This window comes from Diceros bicornis, chromosome 1 (genome assembly GCF_020826845.1).
Source record: "Diceros bicornis minor isolate mBicDic1 chromosome 1, mDicBic1.mat.cur, whole genome shotgun sequence".
NCBI classification, from domain to species: domain Eukaryota; kingdom Metazoa; phylum Chordata; class Mammalia; order Perissodactyla; family Rhinocerotidae; genus Diceros; species Diceros bicornis.
In genome coordinates this window covers 92180031-92202237 of record NC_080740.1, presented here as the reverse complement: position 1 = coordinate 92202237, position 22207 = coordinate 92180031, and the positions used below count along the sequence as shown (strand labels likewise).

The 22207-nt window shown below is 52.6% G+C and overlaps 1 protein-coding gene across 2 annotated transcripts in view; it reads left to right on the top strand.

Moving 5' to 3' along the window:
* Window positions 1–22207, top strand: part of ADAMTS2 (ADAM metallopeptidase with thrombospondin type 1 motif 2) — a 209690-nt gene that overhangs the window by 144508 nt on the left and 42975 nt on the right. For both annotated transcript variants that reach the window (XM_058547620.1, XM_058547621.1), the window contains exons 6-10: window positions 12845–13001; window positions 19806–19911; window positions 20520–20663; window positions 21074–21206; window positions 21371–21484. In XM_058547620.1, coding sequence (XP_058403603.1) covers window positions 12845–13001; window positions 19806–19911; window positions 20520–20663; window positions 21074–21206; window positions 21371–21484 — 654 coding nt within the window. The remainder of the gene's footprint in view (window positions 1–12844; window positions 13002–19805; window positions 19912–20519; window positions 20664–21073; window positions 21207–21370; window positions 21485–22207) is intronic.

Genomic DNA, 22207 nt, shown 5'->3' with positions numbered 1-22207 from the left:
ATCTGCATAAGCGTTAACAGATCAATTGAATAACACATATAGCTCTGAAAACACCCTTCATATAGATTACTTAACATGTGATAAATATAAATGGAATGGTTATTAAGTATTATAAATTAATATATGATAAATATAAATTTCATATGTAGTAAATTAAATATATCATATGATAAATATAGGCCAATAAAACATTCAACTATTTAAACTATATAAGTTAAGAAGAACATATTTGTTGTCAAGGGCTTCCTAAGCATAAAAACAATAGAAGGATTGTAAAGGGGAAGATGGATATATTTGAATACTTAAAATATAAAACTTCTGTCAAACAACACAATTAAAAGGCAAACCACAAGCAGGAAAGACATTTGCAATATGACAAAGATACCCTAGTCTATGAAGAGCTCCTATAAGTCATAGGAAGAACAGAATTGGCAATGGAAATAAACAGCAGAAAAAATACAAATGGCCCAAAAAAAGGGAAAAATATTTGACTTTACTATTAATCAAAGAAATAAAACAGTTTACCATTTTTAAAGCATCAGCTCTGTTAAGATTAGGAAGAAGGACTCACTGCTGGTTTGGGTGAATGGAGCAGTGCACTCTCCGGGTAAGAGTGTAAATGTGGACACATTCTAGAAGGAATGGGACAATGTTTATCTCTGCTCTGAGAAAGGTTCTTGTTTGCCCCCAGGCTCTCATTTTTGTTGATTCTATCCCAAAGCAGTTATCAGAACTTTGGGCGAAGTTTTAGGAAGAAGACAAAGGTCATGGCCTTATCTCTAAGTGTAAAGGACTGGAAACAATCTAAATTGTCCACTAACAGGGGTCTAGTTAAATAAATTATAATACGTCTATGTGGCAGAATACGAGGCTGCCAATTAATCCCACTTTCAAAGTGTGTTTAAGGGCATTGGGAAATGGTTACAGCATAAAGTTAAGTTTATTTGTTTGCTTTTTGAAAAAAGGATATAAATTTACAGTAAGATCTCAATTTTGTGTACATATATATACACAGAAGGGACTGGAAGGAATACATCGAATGTGAATGTACTTATATCTGGGCAGTGGGCCATGGATTTTTATTTTCTTTTTTTCTGTACTGAATTTTCTTAATTCATCATGATAAGCATGTTTCTTTTATAACCAAAATGGTACATTTTTAATTATGAAAAAATAGTTTACATTTAAAAAAATCATTTAAACATGGTAAAGTCCAAGTAATCCTGTTTAACTGAATGCCAGCGCCATGGAGAAGGGTCTGCACAGCATGCCGCAGGGCTCTGTCATGGCCAACATTTTATTCCTGATTTGAAGGAGGATACAGAAGGGACTTCACGCTCTCGTTTGACACCCATTTCTGTTGGTGTTTGGGGGCAGCTGGGGAAGGGTCTGTGTTCTTCTGTTGTGCAGGCACTGTCTCACCTTTCCTGTGGCCAGGCCCAGGAACTCCACCACCTGAGTGCCTAGGGGACTTCTGGACGAGCCATCTTGGCCAGAGCGAGGACGCAGGCCACCACAGGTACATGGCCATACCTGCGGGTGAGGCTGCATCACCAGGTGTACAGGCACCCTCTCTCCTGGCCCATCTGGCCCCTGCCTCTCATGTGCTGCCTCGTGGAAAGGGGTTCTGCTTTCCCTGGGCCATGTCGGTACCCCTGCGTCCCCCATGAGCAGACTGGGGAGTAAGGGGAGTGGGCGTGGACCCCATTGTCAGGCTGCCGCCTGTTTGTCCTGGGGACAGTATGGGGAAGAGTGTAGGCCGTGGGGCTGCCTGGAGCCCACGGCCAGCCAGGCAGGCAGCCAGAGCCCACCCTGGGCAGTGGGGCAGGGGGACCACTGGTCTCTTTAGTGAGACCAGGAACAGTACAGTGAGAACTGAGAGGGCACAGGGAGACCAACGCCCCCTCACCTCCTTGACTTCCTGCTGGGACGGGCAGTGGGACCCCCTGAGGGTGCGGAGCTTGGAAGCAGAGCTGGGGGCCAGAGGCACGCTGTCAGAGCTAAATCCAGAAGCACCCACCACTCCCCCAGCCCAGGGCTCTGAGACTGGCCTCAGACCTCTGCCTTGGAGGAGTCAGGATAGAGGACACAGCAGGATGTGGGGGACTGCGCCCCCATTCCCATCCCCAATCCCCTTGGCCTGAGCGGGAGGGACAACATGCAGGCCGCCCCCTGCTGGCCCTGGGCACCCAGCCAGGACGACCCGTCTCCTGTACCAAAGCTCACACCCCGCTCTGCCCACCTTCCCCTGCCCCGCCCCGCCAGCCCCCTGGAAGCCCGTGGGCCCAGGTCGGGCCCAGTGGGGCTGTGGTAGGGGTTCCTGGGGGAGGCTGGCGCCGACTGAGGCCTCTGTGTCCCTGGGGATTCCAGGGCCCGCTGGATGCCCGGTCCTCCTTCGCCAAGTTGCTGGGTTGTGAGGGAGAAGTGAAGTCCAGGTGTGAGTCTCGGTTTCCCCAAGGAAGACATGCTGCCCAAGTGCGGGCTGGGGAACAGCAGAGTTAGGAAGACGCGACTGGCCGACAGCACCCAGGAGGGCAGGTGCTGGACAGATGTCCTGACGTGGAGGGACTGGGGCCCCACCTGCTGGTCTGGTGTCTCCAGGAACTGAGCACCTGTGCCTCAGCACAGAGATTAGGAGCCCGGGGCAGCAGGTGTGCCTGGCGTGGGCTCTGGTTGACTGAAGCGAGTGCAGTCCTGGGCTGAGGGCTCGGGAGCACCGTCTGTGGGAAAGCAGGGGCCGTCCCAGCGGTCTGGAGCGGCCAGGCAACACGGGAAAGTGACAGTTGTGGGGAGTGGCTGTGAGGGTCGAGGGTACTGGGCCGGACACACGGAGCGCCTGCATGCCGAGGGCCGTCACTGGCCAATACTTCTGTGAGATGCATTGAAAGGGAGTTATTAGAAATGGGAAATGTGACAAAAACCAAGACATACGAAATGCCAGTCCCGACTTTTTGTCATTAAATTCCACAGACATAAAATCACTGCATCACATCGTTAGAAAGGGTCTCATTCCTGTGCTTACCTCCTTGCGGATGGTGACTGTCTGTGTCCGCCGTCACAGACTCCACTCTGCACAGCCCCGAGGTGAGGCCCTGTTTTCGGGTTTCTGGGGACCTTGTGGAAAGCGGGAGGAGATGCGTCCTGAGCCGCCGCTCCAGGCCACACCCCGATCCATCCTGAGACCTGCCTGCTCTCCGAGTGGAGCACACGCTCCCTGTGAAGTGACATGTGACAAGATCATTTCAGAGTGGCAAGCACCATGAAGGAATTAGAACAAGGGGGGTGCCCTGGATGGAGTGGCAGGCAGGTGACTGCCCAGCCGGGATCCGAGGGCCGAGGACGGGGATTGAGTTTGGCTACAGAGAGGATAAATTCCGAACTGTCTCTTCAAGGAGCCACGTTCCTGCCGAGGAGAAGGGGCCCTGGCCCTGGAAGGACTAAGGTACAACCAAGGGCTGCAGCCAGGACCCCAGCGAGGAGAGGGGCCTGAGTTGTGCCCCCCGAGGTTCAGGTGGACTGGGGGAGGCTGTAAGGCCAAGGCCCAGACTCTGGGCAGAAAGTGGCTCAGGTACCCAGATCCTGTTATTCATTCCAAATTGTGACGGAAGTAGACCAGCCCCTGCCCTCTCCCCAAGCCTGTCCCCAGGCCCCCCCAGGCTCCAGGGGATAAAACCGGTGGCACTTGTGCAAGTGACATGTTTGTTTGTCTTCCAGCTTATGAGAAGCCTCTGAGTTATCTCAAGTTTTTCCTAAAACAACATTTTTCTCCATTTCCTTAAAAAAAAAAAAAAAAACAGCAGAAGAAAAGAGATTATCTTATTTTATACAATATGCCATCAGCCAGGGAGCAGAACATCGGCAACACTTGAGGGTTGCATAGCAACTGGCTTCTCGATTGATTTTTTGAGAAGACACCAAAGCTACTGAACTGTTCTCATTTTAAATATTTCCTAGGATGATGAAAATCAAAGCAAATGGAAATCAGAGACTTGGGGACAGTCAGAGAAGAACATAAGGTATCTTGTCATGAAAGGCCAGGTCAAGACAAAGTGTGGAATGCTCACAGGAGTTTTTCAGCGTTGGAGGGGAAAGGTCTGAGAAATTCTGATGTGAGTCTCTTACTGAAGGCAGAGAAGAGAGTGCTGGGGGCAAGGGCTCCCTGTCCACGAGCCCAGTGCCACTGCCTCTTACTCCGTCCTGGGCCGCCACCCACCAGCTCTAGACCTCAGCTTCTCTATCGGTGTGAGGGGCAGCACAGGGGGTTCGGAGCACCCCAGGGACAGTGCTGGCTCAGGAGGAGCCAGGATGACTAGGGGCTGGTCACCATGCCTGGCCCCATCGGGTTGGGGGTTGGGACCCAGACTCCAGGGGGACCCCGGGGCTGCCCCTGGGGTGGGACAGCACTGGGGCCAGGTCCTGCCTGGGAGGCCTGCTCACTCACTCCCTGCAGGCCTGCCGTGGCTGAGCCTGGGAAGATCTGTGCTGAGACTCCTGTGCTGGCAGCTTGGCTTTCTCTTGGAGCAGCTTTCCAGCCTCTAGGAGGGTGTCTGGAACATGCCTTAGTGATATGGCAGTCCCGGGCAGAGAAATAAGGAGCTCGCCTTCTGGCCTCACTGGGGTTACAACTCTGAGATGCCCATCGTAATGAGATCTGAGCTCCATGCACCGCCTCACACATCGGAGCTGCGGAGAGAAGACCTCCAGCTTCGAGGGAGCCCATGCTGCACCCAGCCAGAGGGACACAGTGTTAATTCTGGCCCTGTTGACCCTTGTAGGACCTTTAGCAAGTCATTTACCATCACTGAGCCCCAGTGTCACCAGGAAGATGAGCACACACTAGCAATGACGACAGTAACGAGGGTGTTCCTGCGAGTTACTGCCTGCTGGGCCCCCTAGGGGCAGACCCTGTCTGAAGCCCCTTACATGACTTCACCCGCACAGCAGCTCCATGTCAGCACAGCAGCAGTTTCCTTGTCACACCCACCTGACAGTGAGGACGCTGGCTCCGAGAGGTGAGTGGCCTGCTGAGGTCACCCAGTGGTCAGCTGCTTTGCTCTGAGAAGGAGGGGCTGGACACTTACTCTGAAGGCTGGGGTGCGTGAGCTCCAAGCGCCTTGCCCCTTGCTCCCCTCTGGCGCTCCCCCATGCCAGTGGTCCCCCACGGATGGTGATTTTGCCACCCTGCTCCCGGGGTATGGTCCTGGCATCTAGCAGGTAGAGGCCGGCATGCTGCTTAACATCCTGCAGTGCACAAAACAGCCCCACAACAGAGAACACCCGGCCCCAAATGTCAGCGGTGCGCAGGGTGAGGAGTGTGCTCTGCCCTGCGTCCTGCCCTGGCACAGGCCTGCACTCCGGGAAAGCTGTCCGCTCTCCTGCATGTTTGGGAGGGCAGTCTGAAGCAGGAGCCCCTCTGGGGACAGTGGGGACAGTTGAGAAGGCTTTGTGGGCTGACGCCAGATTCCCTGGGACTGGAGTGGCCGTAGCTGCAGGTGGGCCGGCTCCCCCAGGGCCATCTCGCCATGACAGCGGCAAGGACAGGAACGTTTGTGGGCACTGACTGTCAGGGATGGAAGCCCCTGTGCGTCCAGCTCCGTGCTGCAGTTGTGCCCATTTTGCAGATGGGGAGCTCAGGACAGTGAGGTAACTTGTTCAAAAACATGGGGCAGATGAGAGATGAGCAGGCCTCCAACCCCACTGCCCGGGTGAGCCCCACCTGTCACCTGCCCGTGCCGTGGTGAGCTTGGAGTCTGTGGGTCCCTGACATGCAGCTATGCTCCCAGAGCTGCCCATGACCGTGGCCGGCTGTGGTTCTGGGGAGACAGGCCTCCAGGCTGCCACCTGTTTCCCTCCTGTCTCCCTAACTGAAGGAGGGAAGAGCATAAATAATGCAGCTCATTTAAGAGCAAACAATGGAAATGTCAGAAAGCAATGACTGGAACAGAACTTTTTGCGCAGGTCTTAGTTGACTTATTTAGGGTGGGACCCCAGAAGCTGTCTCCGGCCTGCTCAGTCCCCTTTGCCCGGGTGCCCTCCGGGCTCAGAGCTGCAGCCCCGGGATGGGGCGCCCCGCCCGCCTGGCCCAGCCCGGCGCTGCCGTTCTTGCGGCAGCAGCGCCACCTGGTGGCCGCCTTGGGGCCCCGCCCTTCCTTTCCGATCCCTCCCATAGAGGGAGACGGCCGCGAAGAGGACGCCTCGGGGCGCTGCCTGGCTTCCAGGCCCACCTCCACCTCTTTCTAGCGGTGGGGTTTGGGGCGAGTTACTTCATGTGTCTGAGATGCGGTTCTTCATTCGGAAAATAGGATAATAACAGTACCTGTATCTTAGAGCAGTTGTACAGCTTAAATTAAATGATCCGTGTACACCTCGAGCCCAGTGACGGCTCATAGTGAGTCCCTCCCGATGCGGGGACCCCACGGCGGCTACCCAGCCTCAGGGTGCAGGAATGCTCCGCACTGCCCCGCTGTTCACTCTGGACAGCTGGCGCCCTGGCGCCCTCTGGGGGAGGACTGGCCGCTGAGGTCAAGGCTGGTTCTGTGGCCACCTCCTGCCAAACCCCACTTGCGCTCCCTGGAACCCCATGGCCCCACGGCGCAGGCGTGCTCCCCACCCCAGCACAGGCGGGGACAGGTGGAGTCTGACAAAAAGGCATCCCTACAGAAGCCAGAGCAGAGACCAGGAGGCAGCAGGGCAGACACCTTCGCGGCGGGAAGAACGCAGACCGCCGCGGTGAGCCGGGCGTGAGCAGCTTTCCTAATTGAAGCGGGCAGCTCTCTAGCCTCTCCCTTTGGTCACGTCTTGGGGAGAAATAGATGAGTCTCCTCTCCTGTCGGAGGAGAGCCTAGCTCCCTGCTGTGATACGTGGCAAGGGCAGGGGTGCGGGTTTGGGGTGCGGCGTCTGAGGGCTGCGTGGATGTGGGCTGGGTGGCAGAGGAGTGGGAGGAGGGCGGGGCAGAGGTCCCGTTAGAGCCTGAGTGACCCACGTGGGCCGGCCCAGACTCGCTCCGGGGCGTCTCCATGGGCCTCTCTGTCTGGGAGGAGCCCTTCAGGCTGCGTGGAACGCCCGGGAAGGCCGAGGGCTCTCAGGAACTGGGAGGAGGAGGTCGAAGGAAGGTTGGGCCTGGGGTGCAGGGGGCAGGAGCTCGCAGATGGGTGTTTCCAGGGCTGTGCCAGGCAAGCTGCTTCAGGCAGTTTTCAGTCCTTTTGAACTTCTGCTCCACTGGCCTGACTTGGCCCCAGGCTGGCCCTGCTCGGGGCAGACAGAGCACCTGGACTGGTCACCCACAGGCTGCACCTGAGAAGTGGGAGAGTTCCTCCAAGCAAAAATGCCGAGCTCTCACCAAGCAAGCTGGGCCCCGGAGATGAGCCCTGGACTGTGGCCTAGGGCACTGTGAGCCCCACGCTTTCCCTGGGAGTTGGTGGTCCTCTCCCCGTGGCTCCTCCATAGGTCCCTCCTCCCTCACCCGCCAGCCATGACACCTCTCTTCCTCGTCTCTTTCCACTCCTTGGTCCCAGCTCTGCTGACATCGCACAGCCACACCTCCATCCAGCTCAGTGGCCACACTGTCCCCATCCCGTCCCCCCTCCCTCCTCTTTCTAAAATGCACGTGGGCTCTGCGCCTGCCACAGGGCACAAGGGCGATATCAGGTCGCAGACTGGCCCCTGGGCACCCCACACCCTCCTGAGTGTTCCAGAGCCAGCAAGGACAAGGACTCTGCCCTTGCTTCTTTTGAGCCCATCTGAGATGGGCCAGAACCTTGAGAAAGGTGGGACGTAGGCAGAGAAATAGGAACTCCCACGTCTTGGGTGCCCAAAGGCCGATGGGTGTCCCCTGTCCAGGCAGCAGGCTCCGGGGCCCAGGTCTGTCTCCCCAGGGCGACCTCGTTCCAGGGGGAAGCCCCTCCGAGTCCTCTCTGCTGCTCCTCTGGGGTAGTCTCCTCAGAACCCCAAAGCCGGGAGGGGATCTCAGATAACTTGTGCTCTGGATGCTGCAGCACAAACCCCCGGGGGCTGGGGAACGCAGGTGGCAGGCTGCCTTCTTGGCATGAGTGAAGGAAAGACAAAGCAAGAACAAAGCACAAATTAATATTTCAATAAATTATCCTGCTGCCACAGCGAAGTCACTTTGGCTGGGGGAGGGGGCTTGGAACGTAGGAGCCCAGCCTCTGGGGCAGGAGGCGCTGGCAGTGTGAGTCCACCTGGAAGGACGGGAGGGCCGTCTGCCTGCGGACCCTTATTCCAGGGCTCTCCACCTGGCCATCTGGGGGATGTGTTTTGTTTTGTCCACATAACTTATTTGAGTCAACATTTACTGTGAGGTAGGCTTCTTTGTAAAATCCAGATTTAAAGATTGGCCTGAGAAGTCCAATCTGGCAATTCCAGCCTCTGTTTTTGCATGCCAGCAGTGGGCTGGTGCTGTCACCGCCCCTTCAGCTGTGCATAGGCTCCTTGGTTTGCTACAGTCCTCGCCATTCCTTATCGACCCCCACTTTCGTTATCATAATAGGGAAATATTGCCCTGGATCTTTACCCCTTCTACACTGGAAAAATCAAGGAGAGACTTATTTTTCTTACAACCAACCGGCCTCACTGATTTATATCACCTGCCTTGCCCTTGTAGGCATTTGGGTGTGCAGCGCCCCCCATCATTTCCCAGAAGCCCACCCCCTGAGCACTCGGGCCTCTCTGCGGTCCCCAGCCTGCCTGTGTCAGCCCGGCCCCTGCCTTTGGTTCTGCCCCCCACCGCATGGCCTTACTCCTGCTCTCTGGCCCTGAAACGAGTGTCTCTTTCTGGCTGGACTCTTGACTCCTCCTCAGAGATGTGGCCGGAACTCTTCTCCCACTGGTGTGAGACGCACCAGGGGGACCCTGGAGACCAGCCAGTCGCTTGACTGGAGCTCCCATGGTCCCCTCAAGGAGGAAGTAACTTGCTCAGGACTCGCAGCTGCAAGCAACACTAACACAACTGAAATCAACTTTCACAAGGAGGAATTTCCTGACACATATAAACGAGACACACATCTGTGGCAGGCAGCCTCTAAGCTGGCCCCCAGGAGACCCTGCCTCCTGTATCACACCCTGGCATAGTCCTCTCCCCACCCCCCGATTCGGTTGTAAATAGACTAGCTTCTGTCTTGGATGTGTGTTCTCTTGCCGTCCCTCGGGTCACTCGTTCTGGAGGAAGCAAGCTGCCGTGTGTGGAGAGGCCCACGTGGTGTGGCAAGGAACCCTCAGCCCAGTAGCCCATGAGGAACTGAATCCCACTAGTAGCCACGTGAGTGAGTGTGGGTGCTCGTCCTCCCCCATGGCAGCCTTCAGAGGAGACCACAGACCCTGTCTTCAGCTTGACAATCTCATGCAAGACCTTGAGCCAGAGGTACTCAGCAAAGTTGCTTGCAGATTCCTGATCCACAGAAACCACAAAATAATAAATGTTTGGTTTTTTTGACTGTAAAGGTTTGGAATAACTTGTAACATAGCAATGGATAGCAAGCAGATCCGTGGTGGGCTGGCCTCAGGCTTGGGTGAGCCAGGTGGTCATGTGAGGACAGCAGGAATGAACCTCTCTCCAGCCCGGGGCCCTGCTCTGTTCTGTGTGGGCTTCCTCCTCAGCTGGGGTCTGCCCGGATAGTGGCAGGGGGCACCAGCAGCTCCAGGCTCACAGTCTCACATCTTTCTAACTCCTTGGCCGACTTTCGTTGGCATTCACTGAGAACCATCTTGGTGCCAGGAAGGTGCAGAGCTGGGACTGGCCAGGCCTGAGCCCTCCCATCCCTGAGCCTGGGGTCAGACCCAGATTAACAGAGGGGTTATTTTACCAAAGGGGTCTGGGCTGCTGTTGTCAGAAGAGTGCAGGGAAAAGTAACTACAGCCACAGGGCCCTGGAGGGGTCCAGACTAGAACTGTTGGTCCCTGAGGGCAGGTGGGGCCAGCATGGGGAATACAGTAGTCTCCCCTTCTCCATGATTTTGCTTTCCGTGGCTTCAGTTACCCACGGTAAACCGTGGCCCAAAAATATTAAATGGAAAATTACAGAAATAAACAGTTCATAATTTTTAAATTGCATGTTGTTCTGAGTAGCCTGATGAAATCTCACGGCCGTCCGCTCTGTCCCTCCCAAGACGTGAATCACCCCTTTGTCCAGCGGGTCCTCGCTGTAGACGCCACCCACCTGTCAGTCACTTAGTAGCCATCGGGTTATCAGATGGACTGTCGCGGTATCACAGTGCTTGTGTTCAAGTCACCCTTATTTTACTTAACAATGAGCCTTGCCAAAGCACAAGAGCAGTGATGCCGGCAATCCGGATATGCCAAAGAGAAGCCGTAAAGTGCTTCCTTTAAGTGAAAAGGTGAAAATTCTTGACTTAATGAGGAAAGAATAAAAAATCATATGCTGACGTTGCTAAGACCTACGGTAACTTTATCATAGTGTATTGTTACAATTGTTCTATCTTATTATCAGTTGTTGTTAATCTCTTACTGTGCCTAATTCATAAATTAAACTTTATCATAGGTATGTGTGTATAGGGAAAATACAGCATACATGGGGTTCAGTACCATCTGAGGTTTCAGGCATCCCCTCGGGGTCTTGGGACCTATCCCCCTTGGATAAGGGGGGACGACTGTAATCTCCTGACATTCAGGCTGGGAGACACGGCCCTGGAGGGGCCTCTTTCGTTGGATGCGGCCTAGCAAGGTTGCTGAGCTGCATCAGGCTTTGTGGGACAGAGGGAGTTGAGCTCGAGGGGGCCTCTGGGGCCATCCTAGGTGAAGTGGTCATTAGTGGCCTTTGTGATCACCCTCTGATTTGGCCTTGGGCTGGCAGTCTTAAGCTCAGTGGGACACAACCACAAGGCCCCAAACCCTAGCACCAAATCAGATCCACCATGAGGGTCTCTTCCTTCTCATCCCACCTAAAGCTCATCCCAGGAAAGGACATCCTGTCACTTGATTCCTCCTTCAGAGCTGTGACCTCTCAAGCTTTTCTGGAGGCAGCCACAGCCTGGCAGGAACTTGGGCTGACCTGTGCGGGGCTGGCGTGAATATGATACAGATGCTGTTCCTTTCCTCAGCCCCTCCCGTATCAGCCAGGCTGGGTGAGGACGTGCTGCAGAAGCAAACCAGCTCCACGTCCCAGAGGCTTACAATAGCAAAGATTTATTTCCTGCTCACGCTACATGTTCAGTGTGAGTTGGCAGAGGACTCTGATCTCATTGTCACTCAGGGCCTGAGTGACAAAGCAGCCACCATCTCGACATTGTTGGTTCACATGCCAGCGAGAAGAAATCTCTGGAGGGTCTCATGGGGGTAATTAAATGCTTTGACCAGGAAGAGACATATGTCACTTTTGCTCACAGCTCGTTGGCCAGAGCTGGTCACACGCTCCCCCTAATCATGAGGGGGCAGGAAGTGCACTTCCCTTCCCCTCCCCCAGCTTCCTTTGGGCTGTCCATCTCTGTGCCGATGTCCAACAGTCCTGGTCACCAGCACTCTCCCGCCAGTCTATGATTTACAACTACATCTTGTTATAACGAGTAATCTCATCTCCCAGGAGCAGTGAGCTCTGTGCTTGGGGCTTGGGAATTGGTCTGCCATCCTGAAAGTCATTGACTCGGGTAACACACGAGATCCCTGGCAATGACCAGTCCTCCCCGGCTTTGAATTGATCTTCCTTCTTCTGGAACACCCCGGCTTACTAACAATACCTTATATCTACTCTCTGCTACTTATACACACAAGGAGAAATATGTGCCTCTGCTTGATGAATATATTTATGCAAGAGAAGAAACAGAACGTCTGCACACATGCATGCCAAGGAATGCATGTCTCTACTTTATGAGCAGATATGTCCTTCAAGAGGAAAGGGGCATGCCCAGGACTCTTCGCCTGCAGGGGACCACTTTGGTGGCGGGAGTTTGTGGTGAGAGCAGAAAGGAATGGTGTGAGAGAAAAGGGCAGCGTGCCTGTTGTGGGAGCCTCGCTGTGAGACACTCTGGTGTATGTTTTACTTGGGGAGGCAGTTCATCAGGCAGGAGGTTGAATACAGACTTCGGTTTCAGACTTCCTGGGGTCAGATCTCAACTCTGCTTCCTAGCTGTGTGATGTGGGGCAAGTGACTTGACTTCTCCCAGCCTCAGTTTCCCCCTCTCAGGGTGGTCGTGAGGACTGAGCGAGAGAGTGAATGGCAACGCCGTGGTGCAGAGTGTGGCCAGCGTGGCTGTCAGATTTGCATCTCGATACAAGCGGTACATGATTGCTCCCAAGGCCTCAGCCGTGGCTCCTGAGGGAATTGTCTCTCTGTTCCTGCTCTTCGTGGGGCTCCCTTGCTCTATCTGCTGCAGCTTTTCCCCCATTGTGTTGTTTTCTGTAAATACCTTCACAAACAGGGGAAAGCAGGGTTATCTCCCCCTTCTCTGGGCTTGCACACCCTGTGGGGAGTTCCGTCTCTGCTCCCTGGACCCTGCCAGGACTGTGAGCTCCTCAGGGTGAGGTCCACATTGCATTTGCCTCCTGTCCAGGGCCTGCACAGAGTAGGAGCCTAATAGAATGCAGGGATCCCTGGAAATGGGGTGGAGTGAATGGACTGTTTGAGGCCTTAGGTGGCCTCAGAGATTTGCTTCCACATCTCACCTGAAAACTGTGCCGTGACTTTGTGTGGAAACTCATGCAGGTCTGTGTGACTGGGGAAGGAGCCAAGTGGGAGGCTGGTCCTAAGAGGGACTGGGCTTAGTGCCACCTGGACCAGGTCCCCAGTAGATGGGGTCTGGGTACGCTGTTGCCTGCTGGGCTCTGGTCTGGTCCAGAGACACTCACCCCTGTCTCCTGTCTCTCCCACCCCCGCAGTCCATGAGCCTCATTGAGATTGGGAACCCCTCTCAGAGCCTGGAGAACGTCTGCCGCTGGGCCTACCTCCAGCAGAAGCCAGACACAGGCCACGATGAATACCACGATCACGCCATCTTCCTCACCCGGCAGGACTTTGGACCTTCGGGCATGCAAGGTGAGCCTCGCCCCTGCAGAGCACAGAGAGGAGGGAGCTGGGCATGAGCCCCTGGCCCTGCGAGGGCCCAGGCCGGGAAAGGTGTCAGGGCAGGGAGGGGCTGTGGCCACCAAGTGCTAGTGACCTCCTGGCTCTCCAAAACCATCAGGGCCTGTGCCATGTCCCCCAGGGAACTGTATCTCCCAGGGGGACAGTGAAGATTAGAGGGGTGAAATGGGCAGAGTCAGAGCTGGCAGCTCAGAGACCAATGGGATAAGGCTGGTTTTAGAGCTGTTGGCTTCCCTCAGCTTTTTTTTTGTATGTGTGAGGAGCTAACATCCGTTGCCAATCCTCCTCTTTTTGCTGAGGAAGACTGGCCCTGGGCTAACATCTGTGCCCATCTTCCTCTGCTTTATATGGGACGCCGCCACAGCATGGCTTGACAAGCAGTGCATCGGTGCGCGCCCGGGATCCGAACCCACAAACTCCGGGCCGCTGAAGCAGAGTGCCCGAACTTAACCGCTACGCCACCAGGCTGGCCCCATTCCCTCAGTTTTTAAAAAACAAATTTGAACAAGTTTTCAACCTTTAAAAGTTTAGATATTTTACTTAAAAATTCAAACTATATAAAACTGACAGATCTGAAAGAAGAAATTGACAAGTCTGTAATCATAGTTGGGGATTTTAACACCCTCTTCTTAGTAACTGAGAGAACAGATAAGAAATCAGTAAAGATACAGAAGACTTCAATTAAGCAACTCCACCTAGTTGATGTATATACAATACTACACCAAACAGCTGGAGGATACACACTCTTTACGCGTACAGCATGAAAACAGACCAAAGCAGACTATGCTGGGCCGTAGGGAAATCTCAACAAGACGTAAAAGATCGAAATCACACAGAATATGTTCCCTGATCACACTGGAAAAGAAGGAAAACTTGAAAAATTATGAATGTTTGGAAATTAAACAATATACACATAAGTAATTTGCAGTTCAAAGAAGAAATAACAGTAGAAATTAGAATATATTTTTAAACTGAACGATAATGACAATATGACATATCAAAAGTTGTGGATGTGGCTAACATTATGATTAGATTGATATTTATAGCCTTAAGTGTATTTATTAGGGAAAAAAAGCTGAAAAGTCAATCATATAAACACCTAACTCAAGAAATTTGAAAAAAAACAGCAAACTAAACTCAACAAAAATACCAAAATTTGCTTCTTTGAAAAACATAGATTAAAATGGAAAAGCCTCTAGCCATACTAATTTTAAAAAAGAAGGAAAGAAAAGGCAAATTTACTAAAATCAGGAACATAAAAGGGACATCATTACAAAGCCTACTTTAAAAAGATAATAAGATAATGAGAAGGTATTTTGAACAGCTTTGTGTTAATAAATTTGTCGATTTAGATGAAAGGTACAGATTCCTTGACAAAAAAAATCCGAGAAAAAATAGAAAATCTGAATAGGCTCATATCAGTTAAAGATATTGAATTTGTAATTAAAAGCCTTCCTTCAAAGTAAACTCCTGGACTTGATAGCTTTACCCAAGAATTCTTCCTAATTTTTAAGGAAGAATAATACCAATCATACACAAACTCCTGCAGAATGAAAAAAGAAGGAACATTTTTCCAACTAAATTTTATGAGGCCTGCTAACATTGAATCCAAAATCTGAGAAGGACATTACAAGAACAAAATTCAATCTCATGAATATAGATACAAAATCCCAAACAAAATACTAGCAAATCAAATCTGCTGCTATATAAACAAGGTACTATGTCACAACGAATTTCAATTTATTCTAGGAACGCAAGGTTGGTTTAACATTTGAAAATCAATCATTGTAATTCACCACGTTAACAGAATAAAGGAGAAAAATTTATATGATCATCGCAATTGATCCAGAAAAAATATCTGACAAAAATCAAGATGGATTTATGATCAAATGTCTCATTGAACTAAGAAGAAATTACTTAATCTGGTAATGGATATTTACCCCTCAAAAAAGACTATAACAAACATCATATATAATGGTGAAATGTTGGAAGCATTTCCCCTAGACTGAGAATGGGTCAAGAATGCCCGCTCATGCCATTGCTCTTCAACATTGCTGTGAGGGTCCCAGCCAGTGAAATAAGACAAGGAGAAAATAACCATATAAGGATCAGAAAGGAAAAAAATCAAACTCCCATTTGAAGATGATATGCTTATATACATAGAAAATCCAAAAGAATCTACAAGTAAATCATTAGAATTATTAGGTAATTTGCTGGATATAATGTCAATATACCAAAATCAATTGAATTTCTATATTCTAACAACAAGTTTAAAAACTGGTACCACTTACGATAGAATAAAAAACAGCAAATGCTTAAGAATAAGTCTAACAAAGTATATCCAAGACCTAGACTAGAAAACTGTAAGACAACGTTTGCAGAAATTATAAAAGACTAAATCAATGAAGGGCTATGCTATGCCTATGGAGGGGAGACTCACTCCTGTACAGATAGCAGTGTTCTCCAAAAGGATCTAGAGTCCATGCGAGCGCTTCCGAGGGCTCCCCAGTGCGCTCCAGGGCAAGCACAGTTCCAGCAGAGGCGTCTGAGGGTGCTGAGGAGTTGATTCTAGCGTTTATATGGAAATGCATGGACCAAGAATAGCCAAGAACAGTTGAAGAAGATGATCAAAATATTCAATACTTATAAAAATATGATAGTCAAAGAGTATAATTTTGATGCAAGGATTGACAAATGTATTGTTAGAACAGAATACAGAGTCCAGAATTGAACCTCTGCACGAACACTTGATTTATTGCAGAGTGGAGGGGAAAGATGTTTTTTTAACAAATGGTGTTGGGTCCATTAAGTATCCAAATTGAGGGGAAAAATGAAGCCTAACACTCCTACTTTACTCTATACACGCATCGTATTTGTGGGTGTTTTGGATCTTAACTTAGTGGATTTTAGATCTACATATGAAAGGAGAAATAATAAAACTTATGAAAGATAATATAGGAGAATATCTCCATATTCTTGGAGCAGGAGAAGATGTCTTTAAAAAAAGAGATAAAAAGCCCTAACCACAATGGAAAAGATAAATAGTACTACATTAACACAAAATCTTTTGTTCATTAAAGGCACCCATTAATCCATTGGGGAAAAATATTCATAATACATATATCTCATAAGGAGCGTATATCTAAAATATATGAACTCTGACAAATCAATAATAGTAATAAGCAAACAACCCAGGAGATTGATGGGCAAGAGATTTTGTAGGCTCTTAACAGAACATGAATGACCAATACCTGTACGAACAGGTGCTCAACCTCAGTAGACATTAGGGAAATGCAGTGAAACCCACAAGGAGATACCAGGATACACTTAATAGAACAAGTAAAATTTAAAAGACTGGAAATGCCACATGTTGGTGCAGATGGGGCTATGTTATTCTCCTACTCCGCTGGCAGGACTATAAACTGGTACAAATCCTGTGGGAAGCTGTTTGGCAGTATCTATTAAAGCCGAACATACACCTACCCAGCAGCCACACTCCTAGACAGGCCCCCGCCACACGCAGGCACCTGTGCACCAAGACTGTGCAGCAGCGTTCGTGGCAGCACTGTGTGCAATAACTCCTGAGCAGGCAGTGACTTCAACCCATCAGCAGGAGAGTGGATGAAGAAACTGTGATACGTTCATACAGCAGTGACAAGGTGTAGAACTATACACCACCCCACGGGTGAGTCTCACGCATCGAGTGCTGGGTGAAGGAAGCCAGATAGAGAAGAATATATACTTCGGATTGCCATTTATTTCAACTTTGAATGTGGGCAAAACTAATCCGTGGCATTAAAAGTCAGGAGGGTGAGCGGAGGCAGTCGCGGCAAGAAGCAGCAAGAAGGGGCTTCTGCAGCCCTGATATGGTTTATTTCTTGGCCGGAGAGGTGGCTACATATACCCCAAGGTATAATCACCTTGGGGTAATTCACTTGTATCCTAGGACTTGTACGTTTTTATGGACGTATATTATCCTTCAAAAGAAAGAGCTTTAAAAAACTATACGAAAATATGTATTCCTAGGAGTGGAACCATTCCACCCACCCCATCCTCTACAGGCTGTCATTTTTATTAGTTTTTGGTTGATCATTCCAGTGATCCTTTTTATAAAGATAAGTATATTTATATGATATATATGCCCATTCCTTCCACCACTTTCTTCCATGAATTTTTATATGCACTGCTCTGTGTCTGACTCCACTCTCTTAACCTTCAGCTTCTCTCTGCTGACCGCTCGCCTATTTCTGTATAACTAAGGAGGATTCTCAAGTGACCCTGGTCAGAGCTAAGATCGGTTTACGTTGACATCTCTGTGGCACTGCGGTTGCCCCCTTTGCCATGCTGATCGGCACCACAAGGGGGCGAAAGTGGCAACAGAGAAGGTGACTGGGATCCTCCTGAGCACGGAGGGAGGCTCCTTGCTGCTGTTGGTGCCTCCTCATGCTGAGGGGCTACCAGCGCCCCTTTAAGCCCCCTTCCCAGCGGTGCAGCCGCTGACACATAGAGCCCTCTGTAGCCGTGTTTTCTGGGCGAGAGCTCTAACGGGGGCAGAACTGTTCCTAGGAAAGGAACCAATGCAACCTTTGTAGTAAGTGACCTCGTCCTTCAGTTAAAACTGTGAAAGGACAGCCAAGGATTACCAGACACTACAAAAAACACTTATAGAATGAAAAAGATGCAAAACAAAATGGGAAAACTGACTCCAAAGGAAACAGAGATAATTTAGGGAATGGAAAGGAACTTTTTATAAAGTAATAGTCCCAGAATGTTTGAGAAAATACATCTATAAACCCAGAGCACATTGCTAGGAAGAATTAGAGAACAACAAAGTGTTTTTATGAAATTAAAGATGTGATGAGTAAAATAGAAAATTCAAAAGCTAAAATAAAAAGTTCAGGGCATCCAAAAAGATTAAAATATGAGAGAAAAGTTAGGAGACATAGAGGTTCAGTACCAGAAGTATAATATCTATCTGATAACATTTCCAGAAAGAGAGAAAAACAAAACAAAATAAGAGGGAAGGATACAAAGAAAAAATTAAAGGTGCTTTTTCAGATCTTCAAATGGTGAAGGCCCATGTAATGCTACGTGGGATGAATGAGAAGTTTTCGCGCTGAGGCACATATTCATATGCCAGCCTTATATACAAAGGACGAGGAAGGTCTCCAAGCTTTACTCTGGCACACTGATTCAAGGACAGTCATCTCAAAGTCTGCAGACCAAAAAATACTTTAAGATTCAGATTTTCCTGTTTATTCCAAGGGAAAAAGATGATGGTTAGATTACTGTGCTTTTACAGACAGGTCTAAACCCAGCACACCCAGGGTCACACTTCTTCTCTGCTTTTCTCTTTGAACAGATTGTTTTGGGACCCCCCCCCCTGGGGTCTGGGAGGGGTGAGGCTAGGCAGGGTCCCGGAGTCAGGGCTCCTCGCCTGGCGGGCCTCCAGGACCCAGGTGTCACAGCTCTGTGGCACGCACAGTTCTGTACGCACTTCTTTATCCTGTCCAGGGACAAGTGGCAGGCCCCGTTCTCTGGTCTTCCTCAGCTTTAGGTGGGGTCTGGGTGTCATGCCCTCCACCACCCTCCCCGTCCCCGACTGTGGGAATGCTGTCCTCTAAGGCTGCCCTGGGAACATCTGAAGAAACGCTGTGATCAGGCTCAGCCCAGCCAGGGGAGCAGCTGTTCCTCAGGCCGCCACCTTCAGGCTTTCTCACCCCGCTGCTTGGGCCGTTCGGGCTCCTTCCTCAGCCTTGCCCTCGCTCCCTGTCAGTCTCCGTTTTCCAACTACTCCCTGAGGCCACACATGTGACTGGGCTGGCAAAACCCGCTGTCTCCTCACTGTTACCTGTGACTCCAGTGGCTCTTCAGAAGCCACTTGATGGAGGGAGTGACAGGAGGGTCGTTGGGCATCTATGTAGGGGGCTGTGGCCTGCCGAACCACCCCTTCCCACTCCCCCTCCCCGCCTCTGCCTCCAGGGGCACCTTCCTAGGTTCTGGGGTCCTTGCTGAGGAGGGAAACTCTCACGGCAGGAATGTGGCTCAGAATCTTCTCAGGCAGAGCACAGAGTTTGCCAGCTCAGAGCTCCTTGGGCCTTGCCATCTCCCGCTGGCCTGGCCTCTCAGTGCCCTCGGCCAGTCGGCTCTGCTTGACTCAGCAGGGCAATGTGGCACGTTGGCTCTCTGTGCCCGGCTCTGCCCTTGGACAGCTTCCGGTCCAACCCTCACTGCAGCCTTCTGTGCGACATAGAAATGGGTCCAGCTGGGGTCTCACAGGACCTGGAGAAACCCCAGGGGACCCAGGGAAGACCCTCCCTGGGGGGTGGGCTCCAGGCTGTGATGCCAGGCAGAGGAGGGGCCAGGGCGCCTGCGACAAGGGAGAAGGTGTGGAAGCAGTGTGCTGCCCAGGGGCCAGAAGGTCACTCCGTGGAGTGGACAGTGGGAGGTGGCGTGGAAGAGAATGGCAGGCAGGAGGCTGTGGGGTGGCAGAGAGTCCAGGCAGGTGAGACCTGGGTTTGGGAAACTGACCTCGGCTACAGTGTGGACACTGATGGGCAGAGCTGAGGCCTGCTGCCCAGGGCAGATGTCTCCTGAGCTGTGCCAGCCAGGGGCAGTTGACTCGACTTGTTTGCCCCAGGGATGGTAGGGGGGCATCGGGCCAGGGTCCCCTGATTCAGGCTTTGGCAGGGCCTGGAGCTGCCCCGGGCTGGGCTCTGGGCCTGGAAGCTGGAGCTGCCCTTTGTCTCCTCCCAGGCTATGCTCCTGTCACCGGAATGTGCCACCCTGTCCGCAGCTGCACGCTAAACCACGAGGATGGCTTCTCCTCGGCCTTCGTGGTGGCCCATGAGACCGGCCACGTGTAAGTGGCCTCACTGTCCTTGTTGTCTGGGGAAGGTCGGGGCTCAGAGGGGCCCCGCTTCTCCTCTGTGCCCTAAAGGACATACTCTGTATGAAAAGCACTTGGGATATGACCTTCTGGCCTCCCAGCGCTGCACAGGGCAGGCCCTTGGCCCACTTTCTGCCGAGGAAGCGCCTGAGAGCTGTGCGGGTGCTGGGGGCCTTTCATGCGTTATGCCCTTCAAGCCCCTGGGTGGGGGGCTCCTTACCCCATTTTATAGATGAGTAACTGAGGCTCCACCTGAATCGGTGCTGGACAACCTTTCTGGGAAACCTCGCAGGGCCGCCGGGTCTGTATAGGGGGTGTGTGCAGAGGGCACCCGGAGACCTGGGGCAGTGCCCCACCACGGGGGCAGAATACTGAGCGGACACCGTCTCCCCAGAGTGCCCCCGGCTTTAAGAATCTAGCTGGTGGAACAGCAGCACCGCCAGGCTGACCAGAACAGCTAAGGTCGGGGGAAGCCAGCTCAGGGAGGTTGGGGTGCCCTCCCAGCGTTCGGGTGGGGTGGAGCTGACAGGTCAGTGGGGCTAGGCGAGGGTCCAGTGAAGCCGCCTTGGCTCCCTGTGCAGGCTGGGCATGGAGCACGACGGGCAGGGCAACCGCTGCGGCGACGAGGTGCGGCTGGGCAGCATCATGGCGCCCCTGGTGCAGGCAGCCTTCCACCGCTTCCATTGGTCCCGCTGCAGCCAGCAGGAGCTGAGCCGCTACCTGCAGTGAGTACTGCCCTGCTCCCCCAGGACGACCCCGCAGCCCCGGCTCAGCTCTAGGAGGGCGCATGTCCCCCTGTGCCTGGGTCCAACCCAAGCCCTCAGACCTCCAGTCTCAGCCTGAGGCCCAGGGGATGGGAGAGGGAGAGAGCAGCGCAGGTGGGTGTGCGTGTGTGGCTGCGAGTCCACTGTTGGGGGCACGGCCTTGAAGGGGAGGTGGGCATGGCAGCCGCACCTTTCATGGATGCCTGGGATCCCGAGATCTGGGCTTCTGGGTAGCTTACACCAAGAAAAAGAGATGCAGCTGGATACGGAGGCAGCACGCCTGAGGGCTGGGTGTGCAGGCAAGGCCCCCCTCGGCTCCAGTAGGGGCGCCAGCTGCCTCACAGGCTGGACAGCCCACGTGTCCCTCACAGCTCCTATGACTGCCTGCGGGACGACCCTTTTGCCCACGACTGGCCGGCGCTGCCGCAGCTCCCGGGGCTGCACTACTCCATGAACGAGCAGTGCCGCTTCGACTTCGGCCTGGGCTACATGATGTGCACCGCGGTGAGTGCAGGAGCCGCCCCGGGGCAGGGGAGGGGAGCCTGCCCTGGACCTGGCTGGCTTTCTGGGAGGCAGCTGGAGTTGGGACAGTTCCTGGGGACAGGTGGCACCCCAAGAGGGTCCCGCAGTTGGAAGCGGCCTGGCGAGCTGCTGGTACTCCCTTCTAGTTCCGGACCTTCGACCCCTGCAAGCAGCTGTGGTGCAGCCACCCTGACAACCCCTACTTTTGCAAGACCAAGAAAGGGCCCCCCCTGGACGGGACCATGTGTGCACCTGGCAAGGTGAGTGGCGGCAGAGAATGTGCACCGCAACACACACAGACTCAGGGACAGGCCCAGAAGTGCCCGCGGGGCGGGGCCGGGGGCCTTCTCGGGGGACCCTGCCTCCTTTCTAATCACTCCCTGTACTTGACACTGCAGAGCTTCCGCCTCTGTGCTTCCCACGTACGATTTCTTCTGTCGGAGCGAACCTGGTGTCTCAGAGCTCCTCATTGTGCTTCGAGCCCCGCCCTCAGGAATCCCCTCCTCTGAGGAGCAGTTTTGGGGTTCCGGCAGCCTTCCGGCCCCCTTGCACACTATGGGTCACCTCCCCTTGAGGCCAGCATTGGGGTCTGGAGGCCGCTGGGTCCCCAGGCCCAGCATCAGGCTTGGCCTCTCCATCCCTGGCGGCTCATTGTTTGCCCCCTGGTGGGCAGACTTGTCCCGAGGTCGCTGGATGGCTGCCCACCAGCAGCTTCCGGTCACCCCAGCCTCACTTCCCACCTTCTGGCAACTCAGCAGAAAGGAGGGCTTCTCCTTCCGCAGCCTTTAAGTGCAAACTCCGAGCCTGATTCTCATTGGTTCAGCTGAGATCACACGTCCACTCGTTGGCCAGTCACTTGCTAGGGGGCTGGCTTTTGCAGATGAGCTAAGCCTGGGTCTAGGCTCCGGGGCTCAGCCCACAGAAACCGCCAGACCAGCAGCGTGGGTGGGGAGGGGGAGAGGGCTCCCGCCCACACTCTGGCG